This window comes from Podarcis erhardii (genome assembly GCF_964252035.2).
Source record: "Podarcis erhardii genome assembly, chromosome: 9".
Taxonomy (NCBI): domain Eukaryota; kingdom Metazoa; phylum Chordata; class Lepidosauria; order Squamata; family Lacertidae; genus Podarcis; species Podarcis erhardii.
In genome coordinates this window covers 20466964-20492376 of record NC_138512.1, presented here as the reverse complement: position 1 = coordinate 20492376, position 25413 = coordinate 20466964, and the positions used below count along the sequence as shown (strand labels likewise).

The following is a 25413-nucleotide window of genomic DNA, read 5'->3' as shown; positions in this document are numbered from 1 at the left end:
TCCTTCACCTAAAGTAAACTGCACCGTTTCCATTATTGACATATTGCTAAGCATTCCCCAGATGGCAAGAAGTACCTGGGGCAAAGCTTCCCCAGGTTTCGTTTCCTTTGGAAGGAGGCGTAATTGGGAGACTTGTGGCGTTTTGTAATGTTTCATGTTTATTTACAAATGCACAAGTTGAGCATAGGTCCACGTCAGATCTTGAGAGAGAGAGGCAGTGGAGTAGAGTACCAAAATGCTTTTTTTTTTGGCCTTCTGCTCACCTTCTCAGCTTCCCTCCCTCTGCCTCTCATTCTAAGACTGTAGTTCCCACGTCTCTCTGTTCCCAGAACTGCTTCTGTTCTTTTCGCACACAAACCAAGTTTACATCATCCTTACATCATCACTTGATATTCTGTATTTTCCTTATCAATAGTGCAAATGACCCACCCAACTTGTACAGATAAACCACCAGAATAACAGCAGAGTCCTATAGATATATGTCTACCCAGAAAATTCCATTGAGGCATATTCTCAGATAAATCGATCTTTAAACCATCTGGAATATTGAAGCTAAATAGATGCATACCCTAGATTTTATATTTAGATCCACATACAGTGGTACCTCGGGTTACAGACGCTTCAGGTTACAGACTCCACTAACCCAGAAATAGTGCTTCAGGTTAAGAACTTTGCTTCAGGATGAGAACAGAAATCATGCTCCGGTGGCGCGGCAGCAGGAGGAGGCCCCATTAGCTAAAGTGGTGCTTCCGGTTACGAACAGTTTCAGGTTAAGTACGGACCTCCGGAATGAATTAAGTACTTAACCCGAGGTACCACTGTACCCACCTACCTTGGAGTATGTCTCATTGAACACAATGGGACTTAGGACTGAATAGGCCTGTGTAGTGTACTGTAAATCTTGATTCCTCCCACTGAATTTTCTTTGAAGACAGCAGAGCAGGGAAATTCATGTGATCATAAATCCCACAAAATCAATCCCCCTGTGAAGACAGAAAGTTCCTCTTCTTTGTATTATTTTAAGGCTTTCATCTACGAAACTGAAATAATACTACATGACTGAAATGGCCATGGCGCTCACGACATATCTCAAAGTGTTTGTGACTATCCCATGGGCTGAAATTGGTCACTGAATACATTATTAAAGCCTTTTCCCAATCGTGAATCCATTCGTGAAAAATCAAAGTCTGCTCACAAATAATTCCTCCGTTTGCTGGATTAATTTAGCATCATTGGTTGTCTTCCTTTTTTTTTTAAGGATTCCCATTCAGTTTTTAGGTAACTGTATTTCCTTTCCTTTTCTTTCCTTTCTTTTTTTGCTAGAACTTGCTATATGCTCCTAAAATCTGCTTGAAGCCAGCAAAGTTTCATAGCTCCTATGGCTGATGTCAGGGCAGGTATCAGGAGTAGGTAAGCAATAAGATGCAAACACCAAATCTGCCTGATCTTGTCCAGTTCAACTCAGTAAGATATGTCTCATTTTCTGTTTCTTGTGGCTCAGTCCCCTTGGTTTATCAGGGAAGCAGTGGAGGTGGTATGCAGAAGGACTGCAGCACAGTGGTAGAGTAGCTGCTTTGCATGCAGAATGCTGCAGGAAGTGACCTCTCCAGGCAACGGAATGACTCTTCTTTTCTTAAATCCGTGGTTGTGATGCACATGCATACTCCATCCATTTCCCTCCCACCTACCCCTTCACACAGTCCCAGGTTCTGGCAACCCATGCTACACCACTGCCTAGATATAGTAACATAGGAAGCCGCCTTATACTAAGTCAGCCAGACCATTAGTCCATCCGACTGGCAACGGTTCTCCAAGATTTCAGGCATGGGTATCTCTCAGTCCTGCCTGGAGATGATGGATATTGTCTGGAGAGGTCACTTGCTGGTTCGCATGGAGAAGCCATTTTCAACAGATCCCAGCAATGGAAGCGTACAGCAGCAGTGGCAGTAGGTGTTGAAATTTTGCACCCCTAACTATTGTGTGCCGGGGACAACTGCCCCTGTGGCCCCTCACATGCTACACCACTGTATCTAGGTTTCCATTTGTCCATGTAAAGTTAAAGGTAAAGGTACCCCTGACGGTTAGGTCCAGTCGCAGATGACTCTGGGGTTGCGCGCTCATCTCGCTCTATAGGCCAAGGGAGCTGGCATTTGTCCACAGACAGCTTCCGGGTCATGTAGCCAGCATGACTAAGCCACTTCTGGTGAAACCAGAGCAGCAGCAGCATCATCATCATCATCATCATCATCATCATCATTTTTTATTTGTATGCCGCCTTTCCACAGTTACAAAACCATGCTCAAGGCGGCTTACAGCATAACAAGATTTACATAATTACAAAAGTCATAAACAATAAATAAACCACGTCAAAAAGTACACAACCAAATGGGAAACAACTTCCACATAAATCAAAATCTAAAACTAAGAATTCAGCATTATCACAGTTTAAAATGACATAGGTAAAAATAACAGCAATTTAACCAAAAAATCAAAACAAAATAGAGCCCTCTCTGCCCAGCAGCAGCAGCAGCAGTCCTTTATAGAGCCCATCAGGCCCCACCCTGGGCCTGGTGTTGAGTGGCAGGACTGGGGCCCTCAGGCACTGAGCAGGGGAGTCCTCCTGGGTGAGCAGCGCACGGAAACACCATTTACCTTCCTGCCGGAGTGGTACCTATTTATCTACTTGCACTTGGACATGCTTTCAAACTGCTAGGTGGGCAGGAGCTGGGACCGAACAACGGGAGCTCACCCCATCGCAGGAATTCGAACCACCGACCTTCTGATCGGCAAGCCCTTGGCTCAGTGGTTTAGACCACAGCGCCACCCGCGTCCATGTAAAGTTAGGTCCCTGTGACTGCGGAAGGAAGGCAAATGGAGAAACATTTCTCAGTGAACTGCTCATTACCTATAAAAATCAGAGCAGAAGACCCCAGCAGGTTGCTCCCATTCTCATAACTAACAGAAAATAATCTGCCTGCTGCATAATGCATATTACAGCAGGAGCTGCCTGCCACCCTCTATCTGCTAGCGGTAGATAGAATGAAAAGCAATTTGGACTTATCGCATATGCAGGTGAGAGTTTGTGTATATTTGCATACTATATTTATAATAATCCGTCTGCTGCATCATACTGTTGGTAATGCTAGAGTACCCTCTTCAGCAGAAGGCATTAAGGATGGGGGAGGGAGAGAACTCAGCTCCAGAGGTTTCAAATTACAGCACAGCTGGGTAAAAGTGATTAGCATAAACTATGGAGATTTGCCCTCAGCTGCTGCCATTTCACACCAGGACTGGGAATGTGAGTAGCATGAGAATGGGTTCCTATAACTGTTTTCTTATTAGGATGTGACTCTGGGGTGACAATCCTCATCTTGTGACTAGGCTCACTGTGCCTCTACTTGCCATGATCCCGTTTCTTGAACTTCAGAAAGCAACCTGACGTGTAATAACTCTGTTCATAAAATCCTATTTGAGGCACATTTCCCTGTAAGAAAACAGTATTTGGATAAGTCTACGCAGGGCTTTTTTTCAGCTGGAACTGGACAGAACTCAGTTCTGTCACCTCTGCGGTGGGTTCCCTGGTGGGTGTCATTGCCATTCTAAAAGAATGAGGGAGGCATTCATGGTGAGTTCTGGCACCTCTTTTTCTAGAAAAATAGTATTAGATCTACCTGCAAAGTGCAATTAAGGTAAAAAGGTGAAGGTGGTAGTAATTATTATTATTATTATTATTATTATTATTATTATTATTATACCCCGCCCTTCCTGGTTCAGAAAACTGGGCTCAGGGAGGCTAACAACAAATTTAAAACACTTAATTGATGCAATGAAAACAGTGTAAAATACAGTATAAAACGTGAATAACAATAAATTCAGAATTCAAAAATCAAAAATCAAAAATCAGTTTAGGGGGGAAATCCATCCAATAAACATTAGATGATCACCAGGGCTACCTGGCTAAATTAGTCCTATTTGGGCCAGCGAGGAGACCAGGGGAGAATTAGCTGTGGGATCCCAGAGTGGGTAATCTTCATAAAAAGGGGAGGGATAGGGAAGGAAGGGGAATAAAAGATCAGGCTAAGTTCAAATTGAAAGTCAGGCAGAATAGCTCTGTCTTTCAGGCCCTGCGGAAGAAAGTTAAATCCTGCAGGGCCCTGGTCTCATGGGACAGAGCATTCCACCAGGTTGGAGCCATCACTGAGAAGGCCCTGGCCCTGGTGGAGGATAATCTGACTTCCTTAGGGGCCAGGACCTCTAAACTATGATTATTCATGGACCTTAAGGTCCTCTGCGGGGAATACCAGGAGAGGTGGTCCCATAAATACGGGTAAAGGACCCCTGGACGGTTAAGTCCAGTCAAAGGCGACTATGGGGTTGCGGTGCTCATCTAGCTTTCAGGCCAAGGGAGCTAGCGTTTATCCGCAGACAGCTTTCCGGGTCATGTGGCCAGCATGACTAAACCGCTTCTGGCGCAATGGGGCACCGCGATGGAAACCAGAGCGCACGGAATCAATTGCCCCATCTGTGCTTTCTACTTGTAATAAATGGGACACAGCTTCCAAAATATGACCAACATAAAGAGGTGGCAATGCTAAGTCACTTCTTACAGGCTGGTCATCAAATCCACCCTAAAACTCTTTGTTACCCATGGCTGAAATGTGGGTAACTCTTTCTTAGGCTCCGCCTGTCCTGCTGAGCTTTCCAAGTCATTCCTTTGTATCCTGTACATTCCTTCTTGTAGGGTGGAGCCTTTTGATTTATTAAGAGTGGTGCACTGTTCTCTGGCCCAGATGAGCACTTGACAGGTTTACACAGAAATTATTCTCTTGGCAGTGTATTATTAAACAGGACATGAAAGCTTCTTTCTGGAATTAGCTTCTTTGAGCACCTTAATTGACTTGGTCCTCTGTTTTAAAAGTGCTCTTCTATCACAGTGGTGACCAGAAAGACCACACACAGCCCCTCCAAGTGTCCCTATTTTCCAGGGACAGTCCCGGATTTACAGAAGCCACCCAGGTTTCCGATTTGATCCTGGAATGTATCACTTTTCCTTAGGATGTCCCTATTTTCATGGGAGATGTTGGAGGGTATGGAGTTATCAGATCCCCAATCCATCTGAGGCAACCCTTTACAGTGGTACCTTGGGTTAAGTACTTAATTCATTCCAGAGGTTCGTTCTTAACCTGAAACTGTTCTTAACCTGAAGCACCACTTTAGCTAATGGGGCCTCCTGCTGCTGCCGCGCCGCTGGAGCACGATTTCTGTTCTCATCCTGAAGCAAAGTTCTTAACCTGAAGCACTATTTCTGGGTTAGTGGAGTCTGTAACCTGAAGCGTATGTAACCTGAAGTGTATGTAACCCGAGGTACCACTGTATAGGGAAGGTTTTTTTTTTTAATGTTAACTGTTTTATTATGTTTATATATATGTTGGAGGCTGCCCAGAGTGGCTGGAGCAACCCAGTCAGATGGGTTGGGTATTATTATTATTATTATTATTATTATTATTATTATTATTATTACATCTACTATTATTATTGAATAGAATAAATATTGGAAAGCATGCAAACAGGTCTGTTTTCCAGACCTGTGTGAACAAGTCAAGGAACTGAAGGTAGAATCATAAGCCTGGTGGAGACATAACAAACTTGTTGCTTAATTAATGCCAAAGACCACAGTCAATTGACAGTAACTCTTTTATTGCCTAAAGGAAACTATACAACAGCCCTAACAAACTCACTAACACAGACCTTCCTTGTGCTTTGGTCCTTACGAGATACCTATAATTGTATTTGTTCACAGTAAGCCACTTGGCACTTTTGCTTCAATAATGTGATAAATGGCCTGGTTCCCCCCACAATTTGTATGGCAAAAAAAGGTAATAACTATAGTGAACTCTTGCTTATGCACCTGCCATGTTTTTAACCTGACCAAGTTTCATGCTTCTAAATTGGCCACAAAGGCCATCTCAGTCCTACTATGTGCAGATGACATAGTCATTGATGAGGGCATTCACAGGATAGTGCCAAAAAAACCAACTGGCTGTGAATTACAATAAAACCAAAGTCACAATGTTCTCAAGAAACTATAGGGCCTATGGATGGCAAATGGATACTGAGACAATTGAACAAGTCAAAGTCATGAAATATCTTGGACTTTCAGTCAACAGGTTCCTGGGTAGCACATCTGAATTATATAAAGGAAAATGCATCTCAAAGTGGCAAAATCTTATCACGGTTTTTCCACACAAAAGGCAGGAGCCACATACCCTCAGCACTAGAAGTGTTCAAAGCTAAACCCCTGGCCCAGCTACTAAATGGGGCACAGATTTGGCCTAATGCTCACCTTGACTCTATAGAAATTGTTCAGTCCAAGTTCTTAAGGCAAATTTTCTCAGTGCCATCTTGTGTTCCAAATGCTTCATTGCAGTTGGAGGCCAACCTTCCCTCAGTTGAATTACAAATTCCGTACAGGACAATTTACTTATTAGCTTCATCTGAATTTCACCCCCACCGGTCTATTGCCCTTAATATTGCAAGACCGTCACCAGAGTGCTTAGACAAAAACTGTTATTCAAAAGCTCTATTCCTCTGGTTTATCACCCCAACAGTTTAACATTGGATTTTGATAAAGCAAAGAATTTAATTAGGCAACGCCTAAACGACATTGAGCAACAGAATAATTCAGCCACCATAAGAAAATTTTGTCCTTGGTACCATTTTTTCCGCACTTAGTCTCCTCCACACATCCGTATCCTATCTGCAAAACTTAACAGTTTTGGAATACAGACATGACTTCACCTATGCAAGACTGAACATACTGCCGTTGGCAGTACTCAAGGGTGGCTTCCCTCAAATTCTGCTTGAAAAATGATTATGTCCATGCGGATATGGCAGTATCGAATCTGTAGTGCATGTACTCCTAGCTTGCTCTCTTTATACAGATCTGTATGACGAGGTTATTACCCCTCTTCCATCATCCATACCAGGTTGTTCATCCATTGCCACAGTCTCCTTCCTTCCTGAAGATTACCAGGTGACAGCAAACACAGCAAAATTTTTAGCTGGGGCAATTAGAATTACACCTGCCACCTGACTAACCCGTTGAATGCCTGGAGAAGAAAGCCCACTAGTTCATATGTTTTACTTACGGTCAAGGACAGTTATTAACTCTTCTATTTGTACAGTTGTAAACTTTCAGAATGCATTTTGTATAGACGACCATCTAGCTATATCTGTATTGGATTGTATTTGATTCCTTTACTATGGCTTGTGGCTGACACAAATATAGATATTATGATTATGATTATGATTAACCTGAACAGAAAGAGAAAGGCAGACAACCTGAGAGGCTCCGGTCTACCAGAGTAGCATGCACATCTTAGAACACAGGTAGGGTTAGGGTGAGAGAGATGGTCTTGCTATTATCCTGTGAAAGAAAATCTCCACAAATATGCAGGTGTGACAGAAACCAGAGCGCACAGAAACGCCATTTACCTTCCCACCACAGCAGTACCTATTTATCTATTTGCACTGGCATAATTTCAAACTGCTAGGTTGGCAGGAGCTGGGACAGAGCAACAGGAGCTCATTCCATTGTGGGGTTTCGAACCGACAACCTTCTGATCGGCAAGCCCAAGAGGCTCAGTGGTTTAGACTACAGCGCCACAGGTGCTTATTAGTAGGCTGAAGATGCTCATTTATCCTAGCGCTCAGTACCTTCTAAATGCTATACATTTTCACAGTATGTGTGGCCTAGCGAAGTTGCCGTGGCAATTACAAAGGAAGGAAGGAAGGAAGGAAGGAAGGAAGGAAGGAAGGAAGGAAGGAAGGAAGGAAGGAAGGAGGTGTTATGTACCGAAGTTCTCGCTCTGGGCCAGCAGGGGGATACTGTAGATAGTTATGCAAATGAAGGATCGAAAGTGATCTTCAGTGATTGGATAGTTTTAGAAAGTTGTTACAGTAACGTGGTACTGGAGCTCTATATAAGCAGGCTGACTGAGCCTTTCAGTTCAGTTCTGTCCTGGCCTGTGAATAAACAAGAGCTGTTTGAAGAATCGCTGTGTTGTCTGATATGTTCACCCACAACTTAACAGGAAGGAAGGAAGGAAGGAATTGTGCATGTTAGGGAATGAAATAAGAATAAAAGAGAAATATTCCAGCTTCAGACCCCAGAAGTTTCTTGTTCGAGACTCAGGGCTCGTCCACACTTTTGCTTGTTCCATGCCTAGAAAGCACAGGTTGAGGAGGTTTTCCACTTGCCCCATGCTTTCTAGGCACAGGTCTGATCGGTTTTTGTTTTTCCCACCGCTTTCCCTAGGAAAACCCGCTGTGAACAAGCCTGCAATATTGCTGGCATGCACATAGTTTTATCTGCAATTTTAGGTTCTGATTGACTCACTTCTAGCTTCTGCATTTTCTAGCTTAGTCTTCTCTCTGACACACAAATGGGTTCCTTCGAGGGGAAGGGTGGAATATAATTTCAATAAATAAAATATATTAGTTGTTGATGATGATGTGGCAGATCAAAACATTGGCCCTTCACCTGTAACTGGAAATTGTACAGTGCATCAACACAGTACTTTTGACCATGCAGCTTGACTCTTTGAAGAGCAGTAAAAGGAATAGCTACACGCCATGCCACAAAACAAGACATTTACTAAAGCATTATGTAATCTTCTTGCTGGTTTGCTGTGCCATGGTAGATGTTTGAGCAACCATTTATCACTGAACTCTGCTCTTTGCTAAGAGCTGTCCATAAAGATTTCAATCAAATGTTTGGAATAAATAGCTTTAGGATGGCCTCACTACCACTCAGTCTGAACAGCAGAAGATGTATGTGAAATTAATTATCACTGTATACAGTAGCATGAACATGCCATTTCCCTGGCCTGCTGAAAAGGGAATGATTAACAACTCTGATTAGCATGCGAACAGATCAGACACTTCTGGCTAAATAATAGTGGCTTTTAAACCAAACCAAACACAATTCAAAGTGTTGGTGCTGACATTTAAAGCCCTAAACAGCCTCAGTCCAGTATACCTGAAGGAGCATTTCCACCCCATCGTTCTGCCCAGACACTGAGGTCCAGCTCCTACGGCCTTCTGGCAGTTCCCTCACTGCGAAAAGCCAAGTTACAGGGAACCAGGCAGAGGGCCTTCTCGGTAGGGGCGCCTGCCCTGTGGAACACCCTTCCACCAGATGTCAAAGGAAAAAACAACTACCAGACATTTCAAAGAAATCTGAAGGCAGCCCTGTTTAGGGATGCTTTTAATGTTTGATGTATTACGGTATTTTAATATTTTGTTGGAAGCTGCCCAGAGTGGCTGGGGAAGCCCAGCCAGATGGGCAGGGTATAAATATATTATTATTATTATTATTATTATTATTATTATTATTATTATTCAGTCTTTTGAAAAGGATAAACAAAAAAAGTACAGTCAGTACACCCCGCGACCCTGATGTATGGAAAGTGATAGGCAAGCTCAACTAGAATAATTTTTCTCTGCAAAGATAGTTAAGAATCACAGCTGATTCCCACATGATAAATTCCATTTAAAGGGGTAACACAAAAATAGTGTAAAGCCAGTGCAAATCATAGCCTAAGGCAAGGATGTGAAACCAACTGTCCTCATCAGCCCCAGCAAAAATAGCGGGGTTGTGTTCCTGGCTATTACACGCACAGTGGTACCTCGGGTTAAGAACTTAATTCGTTCTGGAGGTCCGTTCTTAACCTGAAACTGTTCTTAACCTGAGGTACCACTTTAGCTAATAGGGCCTCCCACTGCCACTACGCCGCTGGAGCACGATTTCTGTTCTCATCCTGAAGCAAAGTTCTTAACCTGAGGTAATATTTCTGGATTAGTGGAGTCTGTAACCTGAAGCGTCTGTAACCCAAGGTACCACTGCATAAGCAAAATCGGGTACAGCCAGAATGACCCGTACAAAACCATTTTTTAGATCGCTGCACATACCAGTGGTGGGACAAATGTGGTTCCTAGTCTTCCTCCTCCTCTCCAACCACTTCTTCCTCACCCAAACACTCCCATGAAGGCTGCTAGGATTGTTGGCCATTTTTTCCTGCTCTCCTATCCCATCATTTCCTCTCCCCCCCCCCCCATGCACACAATTTTTAAGGTGTGTAGAGAGTGAGGGAGAGGGAGAGAGAGAATAGAGAGAGGCAGCATGCCAAAATCTGTGAGCACATATGTTTAAGAAGCATAAGATGTGAGTGGTGCAATGTGAGCTAGAACCTGGTTGGGAATCCAAGGCTCTGGCTATGGGACAAGCAAGTCCCTTTTGGGGTGTTAATGCTGTGAACCCCTCTATTGTAGGCTCAGGTTGTATATAGGTGTAAATAAACCATATACAGTGGACGCTCGTGTTGCGAACGTGATCTGTGCGGGATGCACGTTCACAACCCGCAGTGGCGTGTCTGCACACCCGCAGGTTGCGATTCGGCGCTTCTGTGCATGTGCAACTGCCAAAACCCGGAAGTAACCCGTTCCGGTACTTCTGGGTTTCGGCGGTCCGTAACCCAAAAAAACACAACCTGAAGCATCTGTAACCCGAGGTATGACTGTATTATAAAGCCACTACAACCTTTGCTGTCCTTCATTCCAAAGAAAACACGAACCCTGGGTAAGCACCAGAAACCTCTTGAATCTCGCACCACTCAGAGATTGGGGTGGCAGGCAACAATATTCTGTTTGTGTTGATGGTAACATATTACTAGGAATCCTAAACCAGTATAAGCTGTTGATAAGAATGAGTTGTATTAAAAGGTGCACTTCTGCTAAGACTGCAAAAAGAACCATTTAGGGGATTGAATTAATTGTCAGGCTTGCAAAACCTTATTTGCAGTCAAATATATAATCACCACGTGAGCCTACTATTCTTCTTCTCCACAGTAATGTCTTTAAATTCGATGCATGTTTATTTCCTAATTCAACAGCCCAGTCTAGCTTTAAAGTAGGATCAGTGATTATTTGTCATTCAAACTACAGTATTCTCTGCCATTTCTTTTCCAGAAGAACTTCCAGTATGTCTGTTGTACCATAACTGCACCATAATGACAATTCTAAGAAAGCTTGGTCAGTTCTGGCACAAACTCTACTACTTTGTCTCTAAACCTTCTCAGTTGTGAGTTACATTTAAATTTCATAACACATGTCATTGGTAACTCTTCAAAAGTTCAAGATTTTGAGGAATGTAGCAACATTCTCATTGAGTTGTTAGTGCAAGCCCCCACACTTATGAGTAGAGTTGCTATTTTATCTATTGTATCATTAGTAGTGAAAAGGTGAGTCAATATTTCAGAGTACTCTTAGATTTCCTCCTGTTGAATAAACTGTGAAGGAGTCAGCAAAGTGGTAGGCATTATATTTCAGCAGGTAGAAATAATCCTGTCCCTTTCACTGAGCAAGGTTATAAGTTCAGCTTCTACTTCTTCACTGTATGTTGCAGCATGGACATAGGAACACTTTGGTTTTTAATTACAAAATATGCTGTGACAAAAATTTGTCAGAGTGACAGTTTTGGATTACCATATTTTTTGCTCTGTAAGACTCACTTTTTCCCTCCTAAAAAGTAAGGGGAAATGTGTGTGCGTCTTATGGAGCGAATGCAGGCTGCGCAGCTATCCCAGAAGCCAGAACAGCAAGAGGGATTGCTGCTTTCACTGCGCAGCGAACCCTCTTGCTGTTCTGGCTTCTGAGATTCAGAATATTTTTTTTTCTTGTTTTCCTCCTCCAAAAACTAGGTGCGTCTTGTGGTCTGGTGCGTCTTATAGAGCGAAAAATATGGTACTTTGTAAGGAGAGACTCCCTTGATTAGATGCTGGCCAGTGAAGGGACTGACCACTGCAAAGTTCACCAGGGGGGTACAATACTTGCTCCGACTCGGACACCAGCAACCCACGTTACGCCCCTATATGTGGGTGTTTTTAAAATATGAGTATTCAATCATATGAGTCCGCATCAATAAGCAGTCTGAAGTGTTACAACGTACCACTTCATCCGCCATTTGGGAGACCTTGACCTACTTAGTGCAATAGAAGAACTAATTTTGCATACACTTGGTCTCCCATTTTCTATTCTCATTCAGATTTTAAACAGAGCTTTCTTAATACCTAGCATGTCATTAATGTCATGTTATCAACACCAGCCTCATCTCCGCAACTTCCCAGTGGGGTTGGAAAGTTGTCTTAGAAACACAGTTGCCATAGCAACCGGATAATAATGGACGTTATAACAACTTAACGCAGTTTTGCTGAAGGACACTGTCAGACTTTATGAATTTGGTTTATTATTAGAAATACGGCGTGTGATCCTACAATGGCTGCTTGTTGTGTAACTTGCCAACAATGGCGGGGGGAGCACATTTGAATTATTTCTCTCTCCTTCTCTCTCTTTAAATACTCGTTGCAGTTTTTACAGTTATGATGAACACGGGGCACCTGGTGTCTTGGGCTGTATACACACTATGCATTTAAATCACAGGACTCCACTCCTCAAAAAAATTAATAATAATCCTGGAAACTGTAGTTTATCGTAGTCAGTTGCTTATCAGCTGCTCGTAGCTGCAGTCCAGGGCAAAGAGCAAAACTGAGCACCTGCTGGGCTATTCAGTTATACATGACTGAGGAGTTGGTGGCTCACAAAATATGCTGACCAAGAGAAAATTATATATAAGAAGTTTGCACAGAACCATGGTATGGTTATTATTCTGGATGTTAAAATGTCCAGGCATTTTAAATGGTTATGTTTAGGCTGCATTGTTGTTCTGTTGTCACCTCTCATCTTGCTAATTTATCACTAATGCTGATGTGCTATTGTTTTGTTTTGTTGTACAGTGGTACCTCAGGTTACATACGCTTCACGTTACATACGCATCAGGTTACAGACTCCGCTAACCCAGAAATAGTGCTTCAGGTTAAGAACTTTGCTTCAGGATGAGAACAGAAATCGTGCTCCAGCGGCGCAGCAACAGCGGGAAGCCCCATTAGCTAAAGTGGTGCTTCAGGTTAAGAACAGTTTCAGGTTAAGTACGGACCTCTGGAACAAATTAAGTACTTAACCCGAGGTACCACTGTATTGGTATTTGGAACCAAGTTTCTTTCGTGCCCATTGTACATTGCCCTGGCATCTGTTTGCATTAAATATTTTTAAGTAAAGAAATAAAATGAGGTTCAGCTCAAAGGGTGCCTCCAGATGGGTGTTTATTGTAGAATAGCTGCTGATCGGGGTCGTTTTTTTCCACCATCCACACAACATCCCCTCGTGTAATCCATATTCACCCTTTCTGGGGAATAGGAAAACAAACAAAGAAACAAACCCTCCATTGCCAGCATCCAGTTTGCAAATTAACGCCCCCCCCCCCCCCGGTCTAGAAGACCCTTAGTCATGGATCATATCAATTTCTTGATATGCTGACATTCATTTTCTCCTCTTTCAAAGAGCAAAGTACTCTCTAAGTATTTGTTACCACTTTTGCTTTTATAAGAATGGGAAGTTATTGCAGGGTTGAAAATCTTCCGAATTCACAAAAGCAGTAGAAAAGAATTTGGTTGACTTAGATGAGTTTTGGATCACACTCCTTTAGGATGAATGTATAATAGGCTGCCTTACATTGTACTCCAAAAGTATAAGGGCTGTCAAGGAAGTGTTTATTATGATTGCTTTGAATTTTTGACTCTTTATATGGCAATGAAAGGTTTTGAAAGGCTGCAGTTTTGCAACGGCAACTAAATTATTACATTGCCTTTGATATGTTCTGTTATTTGTCACTGCAAATGTTTCTGCGCAAACTTACGAGCTTTGATGCAGTGTAATGTGTTTTTGTTCCTTTCCCGTCTATGCCTCAGCTCAGTTATTATGGAGAAAGGAGACACTCAGACATAAGGCTAAAGGCACTGGTACAGGTGAATACTGATATCCAAGCTAAGCTTGTTATGCATCGAAAAATCCAATGAACACGTCAAGCGTTAGAGAATTAGCTTTCAAGTGTTTGTGGAAATTCATCTGCTAGGGCTTTGATATGAGACGGCATTGGCATGAAGGCATAAAAGATGGATGGCAATGCATTGAATATCAAAATAGGTTTGGGAGGCAAGCTCAGAATGGCATCTTCATTTAAACTCAAAGAGGGGTACTGATTTTGGATCACATCAAATGAAATCACCAGTTTCCAGGTCATAGAAAACAAGTTGCAGGATTTTCTCATCATTGAGGCATTGGTTTTAAAGAAAATCTGATCTGTTCCTTTGTCATTTCTGCGTGCCACAAGTTAATTAAAATGCATTCCCTTCTCAGGAGGAGGAGGGAAACCTCTGAAGTTCTCTTAGTTTCATCTTCAAGCACTGACAGATTTCAAAGAACAATGAAGTGTTGGTAGCATTATCAATTGGAAATGGTGAACTCTAGTTCAAACTACAGATTTCTCATCCAGGCCCCATATATACTTTATGAAAATGATTCCTTCCTTTCAAAAACATGATCTAAAATGTTTCTTCTGGTCTGGTGTTATATGGAATGTAAAGGGGCAGGCTGGTATAATATGCAGGGGTTTTTAACAGTTGTCATTAGGAGAGCCAGTGTGGTGTAGTGCTTAAGAGCGGTAGACTCGTAATCTGGTGAACCGGGTTCGCTTCCCCGTTTCTCCACATGCAGCTGCTGGGTGACCTTGGGCTAGTCACACATCTCTGAAGTATCTCAGCCCCACTCACCTCACATAGTGTTTGTTGTGGGGGAGGAAGGGAAAGGAGAATGTTAGCCAGTTTGAGACTCCTTCAGGTAGGGATAAAGCGGGATATCAAATCCAAACTCTTCTTCTTCTCTTCTTCAAAAATTCAAGCAAGTTTTGCCAATGTGTTTTAAAAGAGAGCATGAGTTTAGTCACCATCCACAGCTAATATGTATGCAGTGATAAATGTTATAAAATTTGTGAATATTAATGCTTACTGATAATTCTTAAGAACTTCGGAGGCCAGTTGGATGTTAGCTATAATTTTTTGCATATCTTCTCTCTAGAATGTTATGGAGATCTTCTTGGACTCTTAACTGCCATTCTAGGCCATTGGCCATGTTGGCTAGGGCTGTTGAGAGTTAATGTCCCTCATTATCTAGACCAGAGCTTTCCAAACTGTGTGTCGTGACAGGTTAGTGTGTCGCCTGCAGTGTGTAGGTATGTCGCACAAATGCTCCTCGCACTGCTCCCAGGGCTGGAAAGGGGCTAGTTTAACCTCCGGTTGGCTAGTAAAACTGAATCACTGCGTCACAAAATGATGCAAAACTAAATTACTGTGTCGTGAAAAGATACATAACTAAAAAGTGTGTCACCGACATGAAAAGTTTGGAAAGCTCTGATCTAGAGGGCCACAGGTTTTCTATTCCTGCTTTAATTAAATCACTCTTGTTCGCTGTAACACAATCTGATTCTTCTATGAAATATATTTGCAGTATTTTACAATGGGTCGTGTTTGTTTGATGGTTGATGAGCAGGGCAAGCAGGGCTAAATGCAGAACAGGCTGACTTTGCTTACAGTTTCATCTGTCAGATGCATAGCTGTCAACTTTCAGATTTGAAAATAAGGGATCAGCAGCCTCGAAAATAAGGGATCAGCAGCCTCACCTGTCCCAGGGACAGTCTACGGGATATCTAACAATCCAGGATAGCAGCGGGAAGCAGTGGGAAACGGCACTGGAATAAGGGAATTTCCCGCAAAAAAAGGGAAGGTTGACAGCTATGCTCAGATGCAACCTGCAGACCTGTCCATGCTATTGATGACATTTAAGCAACACATGTGAAAAATTGCACAATTTTTAGTAGGTTGTAACTCCAGAAAGGACTAATAGCTTGTTTTGGAGGATGAAACATTTCCCCTCACACTATTCAACTTCCTTTCATCACAGTTCTCCATGTGAAATCGTTCTGCCAATGGGGCAACAAATTCTTCCTTAGCCAAAGGTGTCAGCTTGTATTGAGGAGAGAATAATCACCAGACACATCAAAACAACTTGATTGGTAGCATATTAGAACTCTACCAGCAGGAAGGTGACTATGTCCTTGATATGGAATCTAATATGAAGCCTAAGAGACTCTGTGAAAAATGACCCTAGAAATCTGTGATGGATACATATTTCTGCAGCCTTTTGCTTTTTTAAGAACTTGTCTTTAACTGGTCTATTCATTATTTTAAGTGCTTATTTTCATCAATTTGTAATGAATATTTAATATTATTACTTAGAGATCATTCATTTGATTAAGCAATAAATAAAATGTAAAGGGACCCCTGACGGTTAGGTCCAGTTGCAGACAACTCTGGGCGCTCATCTCGCTTTCCTGGCCGAGGGAGCCAGTGTTTGTCCGCAGACAGCTTCTGGGTCATGTGGCAAACATAGAATCATAGAATCATAGAATCATAGAATCATAGAATCATAGAATCATAGAGTTGGAAGAGACCACAAGGGCCATCGAGTCCAACCCCCTGCCAAGCAGGAAACACCATCAGAGCACTCCTGACATATGGTTGTCAAGCCTCTGCTTAAAGACCTCCAATGAAGGAGACTCCACCACACTCCTTGGCAGCAAATTCCACTGTCGAACAGCTCTTACTGTCAGGAAGTTCTTCCTAATGTTTAGGTGGAATCTTCTTTCTTGTAGTTTGGAACCATTGCTCTGTGTCCGCTTCTCTGGAGCAGCAGAAAACAACCTTTCTCCGTCCTTTATGTGACATCCTTTTATATATTTGAACATGGCTATCATATCACCCCTTAACCTCCTCTTCTCCAGGCTAAACATGCCCAGCTCCCTTAGCCGTTCCTCATAAATGCACAAATTGTCATCTCATCTGTCCTCCCAGTTGAACGATGTGGCCCAGGGAGAGGGCCTGACACAGGACATGACACAGCCGCTTCTGGCAAACTAGAGGACATGACACAGCCGCTTCTGGCAAACCAGAGCAGCGCACGGAAACACCGTTTACCTTCCCGCCGGAGCGGTACCTATTTATCTATTTGCACTTGACATGCTTTTGAACTGCTAGGTTGGCAGGAGCAGGGACCGAGCAACTCACCCCGTCGCAGGGATTCAAACCACCAACCTTCTGATCAGCAAGCCCTAGGCTCTGTGGTTTAGACCACAGCGCCACCTGCATCCCAAGCTATAAATACATCAAGCTAAATAAATAAATATCAGAGGTTGTGCTGCTGGCTTGAATCAGAGACTTCAGGCAGCTCCTAAAAACTCCTAATAAAAATTAGGCAAGAACAGGTGTAATTAGGTAGGCACCCTGGGTAGGCCGAATGCATGAATAGATTTTTTGATCTATCATAATTTTATAAAGAATATGGAGTTTTGGTTGACTTCTGCATTGCAGCAAGTCCCCACGAATGGGTTTCAGTGCTAATTGCACTGCTATAGGTATATGTAAATGCATCTTTTCATTTAAGGCCATTGCAGTTAATGGCTTTATAATAACAGGGTGAAAGGATGCCAGGACCGGAACAATTCATTATTTTGCACAGGCTTGTGGGCCCAGCCTTAAAGCTGGAACAGACGTAGCTTTTCATTCATCTGCCCCAGCAGTCCTCTCCACCAGCCCCCTCATATCACCACTGTGTCATGCAAAGGGTTTATTATTCGGACAATACAAGTAGGGGATAAGACTAGCATCATGCCCTGGCCAACAGATCATCAAAAATGTCACTGAAGCAGCCTCCACCCCTTGCAATAGCAGAAGCCTGAAACTAAAGCAACATTATCTTAGGCAGGGATAGGGAAAATGTGGCCCTCCAGAGATTGTTGGCCTCCAACTCCCATCAACTCCAATTTTGAATTATGGTGCTGGAGGAGACTCTTGAGAGTCCCATGGACTGCAAGAAGATCAAACCTATCCATTCTTAAGGAAATCAGCCCTGAGTGCTCACTGGAAGGACAGATCCTGAAGCAGAGGCTCCAGTACTTTGGCCACCTCATGAGAAGAGAAGACTCCCTGGATAAGACCCTGATGTTGGGAAAGATGGAGGGCACAAGGAGAAGGAGACGACAGAGGACGAGATGGCTGGACAGTGTTCTCGAAGCTACCAGCATGAGTTTGACCAAACTGCGGGAGGCAGTGGAAGACAGGAGTGCCTGGCGTGCTCTGGTCCATGGATCACAAAGGGTCGGACACGACTAAATGACTAAACAACAACAACTCCCATCAACTGCAGGCAGCACAGTCAGTGGCCAGGGATGATTGCAGTTGTGGTCCAGCAACTTCTGGAAAGCCACAGGCGTCCCACCCCATACCACACAACTGTCCCATTTTGAGTGGAACATCCAAGATTTACTAAAGCCATGACGGCATCTGAACGCAATCCCAGATGTCCCATTTTGGCTTCTTCCTCCTCCTCTGCTGTAGCCTCTGCCACCAATGCCACCACCAGTCATACTTCAGGAGTTGCCACCACACTTCCATAGGCACCAGGTTCTGGAAGTGATGCGCAGGAAGTACAGCGGAGGAGGAGGAAGTGGATGTTGCAGCCATGGCAGAAGAGGAGGCAGAGGCCATGGCAGCAGAGGGAGCAGGAGAGAGGGAGGGAGGGAGGGAGGGAGGGAAGGAGAGACCCACTGTTGGTTCTGAGATGCCCACCCAGGATGTCCCCATGCAGTTGCCATAGTGCACTCACTCTAATAATGATAACAATAATACAAAAATATTATTTCTATCCCACCCTCCCCAGCTGAAGCTGGGCTCAGAGCGGCTGACAACAGTAAAATAATACAGCATTCTAAAATCAATTCATTATAAAATCAGTTTAAATCAAATTAATGGCAACCATTGGGCTAGAGTTCTGTGAAGAATTACCAAAGGAGTGGGTCAGACTGTGCCTTGGCCAAAGGCCTGGTGGAACAGCTCTGTCTTGCAGGCCCTGCAGAAAGATGTCAAATCCCACAGGGCCCTAGTCTCTTGTGACAGAGGGTTCCACCAGATCGGAGCCACAGCCAAAAAAGCCCTGGCTCTGGTTGAGGCCAGCCTAACCTCCCTGTGGCCCGGGACCTCCAAGATGTTTTTGTTTGAAGGTCCTCCGTGGGACATACCAGGAGAGGCGGTCCCGTAGGTACGAGGGTCCTAGGCCATATAGGGCTTTAAAGGTTAAAACCAGCACCTTAAACCTGATCCTGTACTCCACCAGGAGCCAGTGCAGCTGGTATAGCACTGGGTGAATGTGATCCCGCAGTGAGGACCCTGTAAGGACTCTCGCCGCGGCATTCTGCACCCGCTGGAGTTTCTGGGTCAGTCTCAAGGGCAGCCCCACATAGAGCGAGTTACAATAATCCAGTCTGGAGGTGACCGTCACGTGGATCACAGTGGCTAGCTGAGGGCGAGAGAGGTAAGGAGCCAACTGCTTAGCTTGGCGGAGATGAAAAAATGCCACCTTTGTTAGAGCTACAATCTGCGCCTCCATGGAAAGGGAGGTGTCGAAGATTACACTCAGGATGCCATGGCATGTGCCGGTGAAGCTAAGGCAGAGGGGGTGGATGGGAAGTGGCAGGGAGTGATGGCAGGCAGACAAGGGCGTGGTGTGGGTGGGTGGGTCCCAATTTGCCCCCCCAAGATGTTGGATGCCACCTCTGTCAGAGGGAGCAAATCTTAATAGCAGCTGCATCTGTGTTCCGGTTGCCAGAGGCACTGAACATCAATACTAGTCCGAAAAAAAACTGAAGGGATGCCTCTGGCAATATGATGCCATCTGGCAAGATTATGCCAACCTCACATGAACTCGTTTTAGATGTGGAAAGCAGGTGAAGAGTAGCCCATCAGAGTTGCAAAATCCATTCAGTACCTATGTATATTTATAATTTATTATATGATTAAAAACAAGTGTATTCTATTTAATACAACTAATACTGGTATGGATAAAATAAAGTAAAATTAAAAGGTGTGTAAGCAAAATTGAAGACTTAGGCTGGATCTAGACACATCAAAGAAGTGTTTCAGTTAAAGGTGTTTTAAACCTTGTATGAGAAATCAGGTTGGCAAAAATAGAACTCCACAGCGTCATCTGTTGACACAGTGTTAGAATGCATAAACAACGCACATAAAGCGCTTTTTCTTTGCCAATGTAGCTGAGTCTTTAGTAATTTAAAGGACAGATAAATGGCCTATGTAGGCAGAGTAGGTAAAAACAACTGACGCATTTTGTAGGCTGTCGTGCAAAATTGTGCTGTTTGTCCGCAATGGTTGCCTTTGAAGAGGTTGCTCCAGTTCACAAGTATGAGAAATTCAGTCAGAATTAGTCACTCACAAAGGTTTTTTGGGAACTATTCCTAAGCAGGAGTCTAGATCCACATGCTACCTTCTGATCACATTTCTTTTCTGGACAGAATTCAAGTGAATGTTGCCTTCTGAAGACACAACCTTTATATGTCTCTGTGGAAATAGAGAATTGCAAAAGAGACAAAGACTATGTCAGAAGAGGCCATCTACACTACAAATCTGCCCCTAAAACATGGCAGAGGCGCTGGAAATGGCAGCTTTAGAAAGTAGGGACGTGTGAATTAGTAACAGGCAATCCTGAACTAAAACACAATCATGAAGTAAGATATGAAGTAACCTCTTAATGAAGTAAACAGGATCTACTTACATATGAGAATGGGTTTGATGGCAATGGATGCTACTGGCTCTCAAATCCTCTCTGCATTTTTCATTAAAGTCCTTACAGGAGCCCAGCTGTTCTCATTTCTTTGCCTTTTGGTTCCCAGTTGCTTTTCTTGCCCCAGGCAAGCTGGCATGGAGCCGGCACAACATCTAGTGAGGCAGAGAGGCTTGTCAGGGCGGCAAGAGCTGGCACCGAAGTCCCTTTTCTGAGAAAACCTGAAGAGTCACCATATGGCAGCAATACACATGTTTGGTGCACTTGCAAGCAATTAAAAAGCTCATCATGGTTGCATTAGTTGACATCTTTCCAGGGAAGGAGGCCTAGCGTCACTGTAATAAGTGACCTTACCACTTGTAGATCCAGATTCCTCTGGGCCTACAAGTACAGTTTATCCCTGGACGACTAAGCATATCCATTTATATAACCCAAATTAGGAGATCCTAATAAACTTAGCATACACACACACACCCTCCAGAACTGAGGAATGGTTATGAAGGAAAACAATTATAAATAATAAGTTTTCACTCCAAAATCCACAGTTTATTAGGGTGACCAAAAAATGTTACAAAATACCGGACAAGCTTTTTGAGTTCTGTGATATTTTTCGCATTGCCCAAGTATAAAGTTTCAGGATGTTGGGGGAAGGTTTCTATTGACCAACATAACTGTATTTACATTTTATGTCGCTTAGAGGTAGTTTAAAAATACATCATTGGTTTTTTTTTATTAACAACATACATAAGACCAGGGTTTTGGTTAGTGGAGGTGACAGTACTCACTGGTAGAGAATAACAGCCCCCCCTCCTCCTTTTTTGCTACCCATGGCAGCCATTTCATGCTAGCATCGACGTAGGGTTGCCATATTTCAAAAAGTGAAAATCTGTTGTTGAGCTATTTTTGCAAAATCTTCAAAAAATAAAGTTTTTGAGCTATTTTTAAGGAAATTCGCCAAAAAAGTGAACACTTCCAGCATAGGTTGCCATTTTTAGCCTGGACGCTATTTCCGACGGATGTATGGCAGCCCTACACCCACGGCACTTTTTACCAAAATACGAGTGCTGTTCTAGCATCTCATCACTAAACCCAGTTACTTCTTAAGCTTCCAACACTTCCTCCTTCCAGTCTGCTCTCTCTTCTCCCTTTGACCACTCATGGTCATCCCACCAGCAACCCCCTGGCTCTGAGCCTTTTTCCCCTGCTGGTGCAACCAGTCAGTCCATGACACTCACTGACACATACATCTTTTGAGGGCTGGCACCCATATTAGGACCTCATCCTTAAATAAGTCTTATTGAAGCTTGGCTATCTTAACTATCTAGTTGAATTCAAAGGTACCTGACATTCTCTGCGTTGGGATCTGGGGCTATATAAGATTTGGATAAACAATGACGTCAAGCCTGCCGTGTAGGTTTGACCTTAAGCTGAAGAACATGAAGATCTGTTTTGCAAAGTCTGTATGGTCACGCTTAAGGCACTGTGACACCTTTGTACAGGATGTTCTCAGTTACATCTTGGAGTTTAAGCAAGTCCCTCATGGAAAAGGTGGACACAAGATTGTTCACCGTACCACTTGTAAGAAAAAAGCTCGCGTCAACAGGCCAACAGAAGCAGCATTCATGACCCTCACAGTTGTTTGTTTTTTCAGTGAATCTCATTGTACAGTGGCAATAATTGCACTCTTCGGATCATAAAACGTATTAGAAATTATGCAAAATTCACACACACTGAATTACTATTTTTCTTTTCTTCTTTGTTCCCAGGACTACACACTCACTATGTATTTCCAGCAGTCCTGGAGGGATAAAAGACTATCGTACTCTGGAATACCTTTGAATCTGACGTTAGATAACAGAGTGGCTGACTATCTCTGGGTACCAGATACATACTTCCTGAATGACAAGAAGTCCTTTGTTCATGGAGTTACTGTGAAAAATCGAATGATTCGGCTACATCCGGATGGAACTGTTCTTTACGGTTTGCGGTAGGTAATGCTCTATTTACGCTTACTGTGCAGCTACGTACTGGGGTGTAGCTCATCATGGGAACTGGAAAACCTGGTGACAGGGACGTTATCTCTAGGGGGCCCTGGAGGCCTGAGCACCCTCAAAACTTTTTGTTCTGGGTGTTCAGCGTCCACACCGCAGGGCCCCTGACGCACCTTCTGTTGCCTCGCGATGCACTGGAAGTCGAATCCGAGGCCTTGTGGTGCCACCGGAAGTCAGGTTCTGAGGCCACAGGGTGCATGGCATCATATCGGCGAGCTGGGCACTCATAACCTGGGGCCCAAATCGGCGACCCTGCCTGATGATTTATCCGGGGGGAAATGTTTACCTTTAACCTGTTCAGAAACTCCTCACAGACGCACAGCCAAGCAGTTTTATCTGGCTCTTGGTAGTCCTAGCAAATTGTGATTTAAGGAATGGGGCAAGTGTCCTGCAAACTTACTGCTTAGGAAATCTGTTCAGGATGGTGACATTCAATGGTTAGATCGTTGTGTGAGCAATCACAGGTGTCTGCAGTCATTGCAGCAGTAGCAAAATTCTGGATAGCAAATATATGGAAGCTTGAAACAAACTGAAGCCACAATAGTAAGAAGAAGAACTGCACTCTCATTAATTTTGCCCCACACTTCTTGCTTCCTCTGTGAATGATTCAAGCAAAAAAAAAAAAAATGCTATTAAGTCTCTCTTGGGGAATGGTGGACCACACTGGTGTGCATAAATGACTTTTCTCAGGGGAGCAGGGAAACTGGTGTTTCAGCAGTGAAAGAGAAAACAGGGCACTGGGGAAATGGCTGATAAGTTCCAGAATGTGGTTATTATTTGTTAAACAGAGCATGCAGAAAATGTGTCTTTCTAATTACCTTCAGTCTTCATGACTGCGGCTCCTATCCATCAAACTGGTTAATGAAAAGCAGCTTATAAGCCGTTGTATACTTTGAGGGATAGTTAGATGCTTTTTGGAAATATGCAGTCCTTTTTTTCTTTAAAAAGGTGTTTAGGGGTACTCTCATTTTGACTCAAGAAAATCACCATTTTATTTTTATTTTTTATAGAATATTTATTAAAAGTTTTCAAAAATAATACAATGTAGAACAAAAAGAAAAAAAACAAAAATACAAAAATAAAAACAACTAAAAACACATAGAATTTCCATTACTTATTTTCTTTTAACTTATTTTCCAGACCTCCTCATACCTCCCTTTCTTGTATTCCAATTCAAATTGTTAGTTCAGCAAATCCTCACCATTAGTTTTTACTTATTTCTAAACCTTTTTTTTCATATCTGTCAGGGGCTCAGGAGCTGAGGCACAGGGAAGATGGGAGATGGAGAGCGAGGGGGAGGAATCCGAAGGGAGCGTAGGAGGGGACAGTGGTCCGAGGGATTCCATGAGCCTCTCCAGCGAATCGGAAGATTCACAGAAGGGAGCGCCAGTGGCCAGGGGCAGGGGGGTCCCAAGGGGAACGCCCCAGGAGCAAGGGGGCAGCAGGGACTCCCAGAGCAGTAGTTGGAAATCAGGACCAGCTTCCCCACCAGAGCAGAGTGGGGGGGAAGAGTCCCAGGCATCGGGGCCAGTGCTTTCCCCACCAGGGAGAGGAGACGAGGCAGAGTCTACCACGCCTCCCTCGGAGAGTCGGACAACGGAAGGGAGGTCAGATCCGGCCAGTGTCACGGAAGAGGGAAGCAGTGATAGAAGTAGTGTAACGGTTAGGAGAAAGGTCACTGGGTTGGCGCGGGAAGCAAGTTCAAATGTACAGGAGCACGGGACAGCAGAGAGTGAGGATTGGGAACCGGGTCCTAAAGCACGCCGGAGGCAGGGGGAGGAGCTAAGCAACTCAGCGTCGGAAGAGTCCAGAAAGGGCAATGCCCCAGAGGGCAGGAGGACCCAGAGGAGAAGAGAGCAGTGCAGGAGGTGGAGCAGGGCTAGGATCTTAAACTGGTGTGGAAGGGGCGGAGACTCAGACGGGACTTCGCCGATCTAGAGTCTAGACGTAGGGCTGCACGCTCTGGCTTTGAAATGGAAATTAAACTTCAATAGAGACTTTTGTACATAACATCAGCCTGGCGTTGGTCCTCTGTGAGCTGGGACCTAGAGGCAGCTCTGACAATATCTCTTAAGCATTACAGCTGGAAACCACTAAATTTCTATCCAACATCATTCTAACATTCATTAGAAAATCACCATTTTATAGTTCAAATTGGGAAAAATAAATAATGTAAAAGTTCAAAGATTCACAAAATGTTTAGGGGTATGCGTACCTCTGCGTACCCAGAAAAAAGCACTGGAAACATGTTGGGGTGCCTTTTCTGCCTTGCTGTAGCTGGACAGCCATACAATTATTCCGATATGTGCGATGGGAAGCTCATAAATTTCTGGCCATGACATTAAAATGGTATTGTTATCCTGGCACAGAAAGGTTTTGATAAATAAAAGTGTACAAAAATGTACTAGGAGGGGAAACATTTCATAGCTTCAAAGTTTACAACATAAGGCAACATAAGGCAAAGTATATATGCAAAGTATCAGTTCAGTTGATTTAGTATATTGCCTTGTTGAAACACTTATCACAATGATATTTCAATGCGATACAGCGATTTATTGCACAGCCCTAGCCCACAGTTTTCCAACAGTCACCTCTGATGTTCCTGATCCAGGGACGATCTGAAAAGGGGGAAATAAATTCAGTATACCATCACAGCTTTCCTGGAGTGCATTTTGTGAGTAGTTTCTAGTTATGCTTCTGCGATGCTGTACATCAACACATCTCC

At 43.5% G+C, this 25413-nt stretch overlaps 1 protein-coding gene across 1 annotated transcript in view; it reads left to right on the top strand.

The window, feature by feature from the left end:
• GABRB1 (gamma-aminobutyric acid type A receptor subunit beta1) overlaps positions 1 to 25413 on the top strand; it is an 87418-nt gene that overhangs the window by 34785 nt on the left and 27220 nt on the right. Inside the window, exon 4 of the mRNA XM_081875842.1 lies at positions 22404 to 22624. Coding sequence (XP_081731968.1) covers positions 22404 to 22624 — 221 coding nt within the window. The remainder of the gene's footprint in view (positions 1 to 22403; positions 22625 to 25413) is intronic.